This window comes from Mesoplodon densirostris, chromosome 10 (assembly GCF_025265405.1).
Source record: "Mesoplodon densirostris isolate mMesDen1 chromosome 10, mMesDen1 primary haplotype, whole genome shotgun sequence".
NCBI classification, from domain to species: Eukaryota; Metazoa; Chordata; class Mammalia; order Artiodactyla; family Ziphiidae; genus Mesoplodon; species Mesoplodon densirostris.
Window position 1 is genome coordinate 110,184,046 of NC_082670.1, and position 10,303 is coordinate 110,194,348.

The 10,303-nt window shown below is 60.3% G+C and overlaps 1 protein-coding gene across 1 annotated transcript in view; it reads left to right on the forward strand.

Moving 5' to 3' along the window:
- The window catches only part of TXNRD3 (thioredoxin reductase 3), a 43,599-nt gene extending 40,009 nt beyond the window's left edge, over positions 1 to 3,590 (forward strand). The window contains exons 16-17 of the mRNA XM_060111514.1: positions 2,363 to 2,497; positions 2,932 to 3,590. Coding sequence (XP_059967497.1) covers positions 2,363 to 2,497; positions 2,932 to 2,994 — 198 coding nt within the window. The 3' untranslated portion in view covers positions 2,995 to 3,590. The remainder of the gene's footprint in view (positions 1 to 2,362; positions 2,498 to 2,931) is intronic.
- The last annotated feature ends 6,713 nt before the right edge of the window (positions 3,591 to 10,303 follow it).

Here is a 10,303-nt window from a genome sequence, read left to right on the forward strand (position 1 = left end):
GGTTTTTATAATCTCTTTAAAGACAGCTCTAAGGGCCAGGTGGAGATCCTTGAACCTGTTACCCGGGCACTGTGTTTGAAGAGTGACAGTTGGGCAGTGGCTTACCTTTTCAAAATCATCGGAATGTGTCACTCCAGAGCTGTCTAACTTGGCAGTTTAGAACTACAGGGTCTGGGAAAATTTGGGTCATCAGTGATGAAATGTAAGGCGTATGTTTGTGTCCATTTGGAAATACAGGCATACCTCGAAGGTATTGTGGTTAGGTTCCAGACCACTGCAATAACTCGAGTTTTGAGTAACATGAGCCACAAAATTCTTTGGTTTCCCAGAGCTTATAAAGGTTATGTTTACACTATACGGTAGTCTATTACGTGTGCAATCACATTATGTCTAAAAAAACAGCGTACGACCTTAATTTTATGCTAAAAAACCCTGACCATCACCTGAGCCTCAGCCAGTTGTAGCCCTTCTGCTGGTGCAGGGTCTCGCCTCCAGTGCTGGCGGCCGCTGACTGATCAGGATGGAGGCCGCTGAGGCTGGGATGGCTGCGGCCATTTCTGAGAACAACGCCACCGTGAAGTTTGCCGCACTGATGGACTCTTCCTTTCATGAATGATTTCCCTGGAGCAGCAATGCTGTTTGGCAGTGTTTTACCCACAGAACTTCCTTCAGAACTGGAGTCAATCCTCTCAAACCCTGCAGCTCCTTTATCAACGAAGTTGTGTCATATCCTAAGGCCTTTGCTGTCGTTTCAACTGTCTTCACAGCCTCTTCACCGGGAGTAGATTCCGTGTTAAGAAACCACTCTCTTTACTCGTCCATAAGAAGCAGCCCCTCATCTGTTCCCAAGTTTCATCGCAAGATGGCAGCAATTCAGTCCCATCTTCAGGCTCCACTTGTAGTTCTTGTTCCCCTGCCGTTTCCACCACGTCTGCAGTCCCTCCTCCATGAAGTCTCGAACCCCTCAAAGTCATCCAGGAGGGCTGGAATCAGCTTCTTCCAAACTCCTCTTAATTTGGATGTTTTGACCTCTTCCCATGAATCACAAGTGTTCTTTTTTAAAAATTTTTATTGGCCACGCCATGCACGTGAGGCACATGGGATCTTAGTTCCTCGACCAGGGATCGAACCCACGCCCCCTGCACTGGAAGCACGCAGTCTTAACCACCGGACCCAGGGAAGTCCCGCACATGTTCTTAATGGCATCTAGAATGGTGAATCCTTTCCAGAAGGTTTTCAATTTACTTTGCCCAAATCCATCACAGGAATCACTGCCTATGGCAGCTACAACCTAACAAAGTGTATTTCTTAAATAATAAGACTTGAAAGTCCAAATTACTTCTTGATCTACAGGCTGCAGAGAGGATGCTGTGTTGTCAGGCATGAAAGCAACATTAATCCCGTTGTCCATCTCCATCAGAGCTCTTGGGTGGCCAGGTGCACTGTCAGTGAGCAGTAACCTACCGCCCCTTTCTTTTACTTTTGTCCCAATTTCCATTTCTGGAGTGTCACCCCACCACTCACTGTCTTCCTGGAGCTATGCTGAAAACCACGCACAGGCTTCCATCTCTCAGAAGCTCCTCTCTTTCATTAATAAGTGGCTTCCCCCTCTCTGGGCCGCTCCTTCTCCCACTTTGCTGCACGTGCACCCCTCAGAGGTTCCCGTCCACGGCCCCCTGGGAGCGCAGCTCACGGGGTATCCGTTTGCCCACCTGCCGCGGGTGCCCGGAGAGTGGGGGGGCACAGACGCCTGTTGCCTGTCATGCTCCCTCTCTTCACCTTGTGCACTTTAACCCTGAAGCTCTGGATGCAGAAAAGTGATGAGAAAACATGGACAGAGGAAAGCCTGAGTACTGGGAGTGCACGGGGACGCACCCACGTCCCCCGGGCCTGCATGCGCGTCCTTGCGGCTCGCGGTCCCTGGGGTGGGGAGCAGGGGCCGCCAGCCACTCCTCGGTGTCTGCTGAGCCGGCTCGGAGCCTGGCAGCCTGCATCCTGGGCTGGGAGTAGCGCCTGCTGCGTCAGCTCTTAGCCGTATTCCAGCCTTGGCTGTTAGCTGGGATTTGTCGTGTTGTCGTTTAGCGCTATCTCAGTGTAACGCGGAAATATCCATCAGACAACAGACTCGTTTGCGCAGCAGGTTAATTGCTCGTTCTGGTAAATGTGAGTGCGTGTTAACACAGGACGTGCATTGACTGGCTCACCTAACAGATTGTCGCAGGGCACGGTTTCATGGTGGTGTTCTCTGCTCAGTTCGGCATTAGAGGTGCTTTTCAGTGGGAGTTGCTGTCAGTGTCAACGGTGACCTTGGGATGACGAGATTCCTATTCAGATCCTTAACCTACTGGCTTCCCTTTGAAAGGATCGGGTGATAGGATTTCACGTCCTTGGACCGAAGGCCGGTGAGATCACCCAAGGATTTGCAGCCGCCATGAAATGTGGGCTCACCAAGCAGCTGCTGGACGACACCATTGGGATCCACCCCACGTGTGCACAGGTACGGACACAGGAGCTTGTAGACATGGACTCGGTGCGGTTTGGAAAACTGTGATAAAGCATGTTGTCAGTAGACGAATTTTATTTATTTTATTTTTTTTTTTGCTGTACGCGGGCCTCTCACTGTTGCGGCCTCTCCCGTTGTGGAGCACAGGCTCCGGACGCGCAGGCTCAGCGGCCACGGCTCACGGGCGCAGCCGCTCCGCGGCATGTGGGACCCTCCCGGACCGGGGCACGAACCCGCGTCCCCTGCATCGGCAGGCGGACTCTCAACCACTGCGCCACCAGGGAAGCCCAGTAGACGAATTTTATATTAATAACTGCTTTGTATGCCGTAAAGGATGACGTGGATGTCACATTCAGGACGTGTTTTCTCAGAGCAGAGCTCAAGTACCGACTAAGTGTGAATTCGTGTTGTTTCCTCCCCGTGGGCAGGTGTTCACCACCTTGGAGATCACGAAGTCTTCGGGGCTGGACATCACGCAGAAGGGCTGCTGAGGCTAAGCCGCCGCTGCCGCTCTCCTTGTCCCGCGGCCGTTTCTGTGAAGACGGCACGCTCTCGGGTAAGCCCGGGGACAGCGTGGGGACAAGGAGGCGGGACAGCAGCAGTGCCGTCCCCCCGCCTGGCTGACGGGGAGGGGCAGCCACGCTGCGTCCTTGACGTCTTAGCTCGGAGCCTCCAGGTGAGCCAAGACTGACCTCTTCCCTGTCAGCTCCCCCGACAGACCTTTTAATCACACAACTCATCTAAGTCGATGTTCCGGGTTGCTGGTGTTTTTATCCCCTTGCTTTGTTGAGTCCACGGAAATATTTTCTTTTATGAAACTGACTCTAAAGTGGGCATCTTCAGTGCATGGGCGTCTGGGACGTCTCTGTAGCTGCCGCAGAGCACGAGTGCGTCGCCTTCTCCTGGGGGCACGTGTGCAGCCGCCGGCAGACCGCCTCGCCCTCTCTGGTTCCCAGCAGTGACCACCTGGCCACTCTCCTCTTCGTGTCACTGGACTGAGCAGAATATCTCACGTCAGAGAGAGTTGCTTGGACTTCTCATGTTGGTCTTAAGAATAATATTAAAAAGTTCTCAATACTGTATTATGTGAAACGTAATTTAAAACTATTTAAGTGGCTCTGTCCTCAGTCTGTTTCCTTACAGTCGGGTTCAGTAAGTGAGCAGGTGATGTTAGGAGATTCCTTTTGACTTTGCACCCCTGTCAGCATCTAAAAGGCCCTTGAGGTGGGAGGCCCACCCGGGGCCCTTTTGGAAGCTTGTTTTCTTGGGAGCAGAGCCCCCACCCCGCACCACGTTGAGGGTTCCAGGCGGCAGTGCTCTCCTGGGCCGTGCGCTGGCCACCTGCTTCTGTGGTCAGAACATCTGGGCATACGTTTTAAAAGAAGCTGTAAGCCAGGAACCAATTGGGGAGCACCATCTGTGGATGGGGCTGGGGCACGGGGATTGGGCACCCAGAGTAACGCACACAGGATCCAGTTACAGACTCGCCTTTCTACTGGGGAGGCAAAAGCAAGAGAGGCGGGTGGAGCAATTGGGTCATGTGTGCCCAGGGTGGCACGGCGAGTCGGGCAGAGGCCGGGCTCTCACCTGGCACGCCCACGGCCAGCCCAGCCCTTCACAGACCCAACCACTGTGTGAGCTCAGAGGGGCCGACAGTGCCCTGGGCCCCAGCCCGTGCCGACGCTCCCCTGCTGTTCCTTTTAAGCCGTAGTAAAGACTCCGTGGCCAGAGAAGAGTCAAGGGAACCTAAATCAGGCTTAAGGCTGTGGACAGCCTGCTGAGAAATCCGGCTCCTGCACAGCCCTGGATGCCCGTGTGGACCCGTCCACCCCCCTCCCAAGCTCCTAGGAGTCTCCTGACAGCACGGCCTTCTCTGCAGACCTCCTCCTCCGTCTCGTTCTCCCTCTCTTCTGTGACCGCGAGGTTGGGCCTGCACGGACCTCTGGACCAGGCTGGTGTCCCCAGCCAGCCCTCCTGCCCCCTGACCGCCGTGAGGTGCTGACTCAGCACTGCTTTCCCAGGGACGGGACACCACAGGCCCCAGGCCAGGCGTGACCGCCCAGGCCCCACAGGCTGCCCCCAGGCCCCACAGGCTGCCCCCACCTGAGGGCACGAACAGCTCCGGGGAGGTCCCTGCAGGGCTCCCCTGGGACCAGTCGGCCACTCAGACCTGCCCTGTCCTGCGTCCCTCCCTCGGCAGGTCCCTCGACTAGAACCCCCATCTAGGGGCTGCTCCGGGGACCCCAGCTGACACGCTCCCTACGTGTTCACTGGCAGATACAGGCCTAGGGCATCAGGGCAGGAGGAGGCCTTGCCTTTTACACCATTTGCCTTTCCTCTCCTCTAGTCCCCACGTGGGACGCAGGCGCCTTGGTCTGGGATGCTCGCCGTTGCTAGTCCAGTGGAGACCCTGATGGTTCTGAGCCTGCCGGGGCCTCCATGGGGCAGCAGGTCCCGGAGCTGCGCCCTAACCAACTGAACTCCCCTGCGTTGGCCAAGCCCGACGGCTCCTGGGCTGCGGCTGGGGCTCAGTCAAGGTCAGCCCGAAAAGGAGCTCTTCTGCAGCCAGGGCGAGTTGTTCGCTATTTCTAGGCCTTCTCTTGCACTTAGTCTGAAGGAGGGCTGGGGGCTGTGCCACCAAACGTGTAGGTGTGGGTGCTCCCGTCCGGGGTCCTCGAAGCTGGGATGCCCTCCAGCCCAGCCCTCACGCAGCTGCCCTCACGGCCATGCGGCCAGCAGGGCTTCAGGCTGGATTCCAAGCCACGTGGCTTAGTGGCTGCAGTGTCACTGATTGTGACCCCAGGGGCTTCTGATGCTTCAATGAGCCTGTGGGCCTGGCCCCTGCGGCCCTGGGGCCAGTGCTTACCTGGTACACAGCAGCCAGGACCATAGCCAGCATCTCCCCCGGCTCTGGCGTCATTCAGGCGGCCCGGTGAGTAGCCAGCCCCTTGGGGGGTTTGCTCACCCACTCCTTTCTGGCTGCAGGCTCCCTGCTGGGGGGCTGGCCTTGGGGGGGTGGGCAGCGGCCCTCACATCAGCATCTTCCTGGGCAGGGTCAGTGCCAGGCCCCGCGATCCGTACCCTGACTGGCACTGCCGGGAGCGGGGAGGCAGCCTTTGTGGCTGGGAGGGGCAGCCCCAAGTCGGCCTGGGGAGCAGCAGCGGGACGGAGGGCTGCCCCGGACCCGGCAGGGCCCTCCTGCCCCGCGGGAAGCAGGCTCCGCACAGTTTTCAGGGCCAGGCCCAGGGCTTAGAGGATCTGCAGGTGGGGCTCGGTGGGCATGGGGTCCCGTCGCCCAGCCCCTCCAGGACTGCGCCACTTGGCCCAGACACAGCCCGGACCCCACCTCTTCCCCATGTGCTGGGGGAGGTGGGTGCAGGCAGAGCAGTTCACCTTTTAGAGCTTCAGTTTCCTTACCTGAAAATGGGATGATGGCAATGTGTCCTCCATCAGATGGCAACATTAAACAAGGTCCTGCACGGACCTTAACAGACACTTCATCTCCTGTGCGGACCCAGCCCCGTCCTGGACCAGGGCCCTCTCCTGGCTCCTCGGGGGAGGGGGGCTGAAAGCTTTACCTGATAGCAAAGGGCTGGGGTCCAGGGCCACGGACAGGTCCCTGGTGTCCTCGTAACAACCCTGGTCCCACGTCAGAGGCTGCAAAGGCCCCCTAGCCTGTGCTGGTGTAGAGCTGCCCTGTCCATACGGCCCTTTGCCGGTGGCAGGTCGGGGTCAGGAGGACTCCTTGGTGGGGCTCAGCCTCCAGGACGCTGTGCTCGGGGCTCACAGGCCAGGGCGTCCCGCGTGGCCTCGTCCAGGTGCTCAGTGTGCCCAGTGGGTCCATCCAGCCTCACGGCCAGCACACTCTGCCACAACGCCGGGGCACCTGCCCCAGGCAGCCCTCGAAGCCCTCCGGGGGAGCAGCCTGGCCCATCTCTCCACCTCTCCCCCAGGAGAGAAAACCCAATCCCCACTGGGACAGCGGGCTCCTGGGAACCCAGACCCCAGACTCGGGAAGGGGCGCCTTGTTTCCAGGAGGCTTTTCTCCAGATTTCAGGAGAGCCATTATCATGCAAAGTGTTGTCATGGAAACCCAGCTGCTGGGACTAGAGAAGGGTAGGGTGGACAGCCCCAGCCTGGGATGGGGGGTGGGCTTCAGTCTGACAGGGAAGGAGGAGCCAGCAGACAGTGGCTGCCCTGCTCCAGAGGGGCGTGTCGGGGGGAGTGATGCTGGGGCCAGATGGCCGCCTGCGTGCCCGTGTCCGCGTGTGCTCGCGCTTGTGTGTGGTCAGACGCGGTGCTGGGGGGACCTGACCAGCCTTCGCCCTCTCCGCCTGGTTCCTGGCGGCTCAGCCAGTCCGACGACAGACAGGTGTGTGCTGCTGTGAGATGCTTTACTTGGGAGCGGCTCCCGCGGCTCGGCAGGGGTGGGAGGTGAGAAGGGGGGAAAGAGGCCCTCCACGTGGCGTCCCCACGGTGGGCAACTCCGCCCAGTCCTGCCAGGTCCTCCGCGGGCCGTGCTGTGGGGAGCGCTCCCTGGAGCTGTCCCGGTCAAGGGACCGGGCAGCCCGGCTTTCCTTCCCCACCCTGTCCCTGCGTCGCCAGCGGGGCTGCTTCCAGGGCACTGGCTCCCGGGGACCTGTCTGGCCCGGCGCAGTCAGACCCACCGGTCAGGCACGTCCGTGGGTGGCTGACAGCATCCACACGATCCCCACCTGGAACCAGCGCCTCGGCCGGCGCTTCGGGACCTGCCATGCTGGGAGCCGCCGTGCCTGTGGAGCACGGGGTGCCGGCAGGTGGCCGGCATCGGCCCATGAAGGTCACGCACGTGCGGAGGAGCTGGCTGTGGGGACCACGGTGCAGCCACATTAGCACAGCCGCTGGGGTCAAGGGGCACGTGAAGCCCCAGTGGTCAGGTCTTAACCCCAGCCCTTCTCAGCCCTGACTTGGGTCACCCTTACTCTTGGGTGCCTTAAAAGAGAACCACTCGTAACTGCTGGGCAGGGAAAATGACCCGGCGACTCGAAAACCATGTGGCAGTTCCCTTTAAAACTAAAAATGGGCCTCCATCAGCCTGGTGACTGCACTCCTAGGCACCTACAACAGAGAAACCAAGTCTCATCTTCGTGCAGAAAGCTGTACGTGAACATTTGCAGCAGCTTTATTCGTAACACCTCCAGCCTGGGAACTGCCCCGGGGTCCCATGGGGGACAGTCGGTCCAGCTCAGCCCTGGGCGGGAGCCCCTGCAGACCCAGCCCTGCGACGGCAGGAGGACGCCAGTCTCCAAAGGGTGCCGACCGCGCGACCCCACCCATACAGCCCCGTACAGCCACAGCCTCGCACAGACGGGAGCAGGTCCGTGGTGGCCGCGGCTGGGGTGCGCTGGAGGGAGGATGTGGCTGCCGGCAGGGGAGCAGCTGGGAGCCTCCTGGGGCCGGTCAGCCGAGCGTCCCGTCGACCGTGGGGCAACAGGGAGCCACACACAGCATAGAACCGCATAGAGCTGCACGCACACAAACACACATGCGTACACACACACTCATACACACATACGTACACCCTAACACACTCATACACAGACACACTATACTCACTCACAGCAGAGCAAGCATCCTGGAGCAGGGTGCTGAGGTGGGGCCCCGGCTCACGGGCAGCTCACAGCCCTCCCCTCGGCCCTGTCTCCTCGGCAGACAAGGGAGGGCGGTCAGTCAAGGGGAAGCCGTGCCGTCCAGGTTCCGACTGGCTCCTCCCGCCTGTCTTCCAGCTGTGGCTGAAGGGCGAACCCCAGCTTAGCCCCCTTCTGCGATGGACGTGAAGGCCCCCAAGGGGTCCCACCAGGGTAAGAAGAGTAAGAACAGGAGTGAGAAGTTTGCCAGGAAGCTTCCATACAGGTACCAGACCCTGAGCCCGGACCCTAACCCCGGGCCCTGACCCCAGACCCTGAGCCCAGGCCAAGCCCTGCCTCCCCGCAGGCACCCCAGGAACGCACTCTGGGGCGCACAGCTGGAGCGGGGAGTCCTCTGTCCGCAAGGAACTCCCTGACCAGCTCTGCGCTCCGTGACGGTAGGGGTCCACCTTCGCCCCCATCCCACCCTGAGCCAAGGGCCTCCAGAGAGGGGCCCAGGGCCCCCGGGCACCCCCCAGAGCCATGGCCAACAGCTTTGGGCTAATGGCCCTGTCACCCGTTCACAGCACCTGCTCCTGTGATGGTGTGATGGGATCCGGCTGCGGGGGAGAGGGGCGGGGGAGGAGTTTGCAAAGCCCCAGGGCACTCAGGAGCCAGCAGAGACCGCAGTGTGCTGAGCAGGCAGGCGGGGCCTGGGAGGGAGTGGGAGGACCGGCAGCTGCCCAGAGGGGAACCTACGGGCACACGGCCTCCTCGCGAGCGCCCGCAGCAGGCTGGGCTGGACACCTCACCCCCACCCTTGTTGTGTCGCCAGGCCCCAGACTCTGTCCTGTGAGGCCCAGTGTGGCAGATGCACGTGGCAGAGTGGCCCTTACGTGAAGCAAGGGGAGGCTTACACCTGGGGCCTGGGGCTCCTGGGGCCTGGGGCTCCCGGGGCCAGGCCGCTGCTGCAGGGCCGAGACATAGCTCTGGGCCAGCTTCTGGCCCAGATCTCAGCTCCACGGCTTCCTAGCTGTGTGACCTTGGGCAAGTCACTTAACGTCTCTGTGCCTCAGTTTCCCCATCCATAAAGGGCAGAGCAATACCTACCTCCCAGCATGGTTCTAAAGCACTCAGAGCAGTGCCTGGAACATGGAACGTTCCAGGCAAGCAAGAGCTATTCCACATGGCTGGGCTGCAGCCCCGAAGATGCCAAGTGCTCCTGTAGGTTTTCCTGGCTGATGGAGACCAACGCGGAGCCCCTGCAGCCCTGGGAGGTCACGAAGATGAGCAGCTCGCTGCGGGAGCGGCTGCCCCTGAAGAAGACGTTGGTGCCCATGAGGTCCATCCCAGTCAGGGGGTGAGTCTCAGGCCGAATGTCACCGGCGCTGCCTGCGGACCGCGCCGCCCGGCCTTCCACCTGGTCCACACGTGAACACACCATGTCCAGGCTGAGAAAACTGTGGCCCCGGGGAGACACTAGAGCCCGTGGTCCCTCCCGCAGCCGGCAGGGCAGGTCAGGCGGGCCTGGCCTCACCTGGGGCTTCATCTGGGGGTTGGAGGGGCCGGCAGGGGACCCGCACTGGGACACACACACAGACACACACGCACTGGGGGACACACACACGCACCCAGGGCAGGAGGCGGCCCGACCCAGGCAGAGTAAAAGGATAGGTTTCCCCCAAGTGTCATTGTCGCCCCTTGAGGCAGAATGTAGCACCCTCCCCATGGTGTACCCCCTCCCTATCCCGCTCCCCACATAACCTCTGGTACCTGTGGGCTGCTGTGAAGGTGACCCAGGCTCAAGATCAGACCTCATGCCCCCAGAACAAATGACAAAATGAGACACAGAAACTGTAAAATGTCAGAAAGTAACAAAACACATTTATTTCAAAAACATGAGCTCCCCAGCTCACCAAGGTCGTATAAAGTCTGCCACTACGTTGCAACCTGGGCTCTGTGGGCTCAGGAAGACCGAGCGGGACAGAGACCAAGGGTGGGGCTGGAACAGGGCCTTCGGGGAGCTCCCCGCCCAGGACGCCCAGGCAGCCGGCAGCTCACGATCGCCGCCTGGGCGGAGCTGGCGACAAGGCTGGTCCTGCCCTGGGTCTGGCCCGGGCACAGGGGCGGCCTTCTCTCTGTCCACAGCCGTCCTCACTAGGGCAGGTGAGGTGGGGAAGGCCCTGGGATGGGC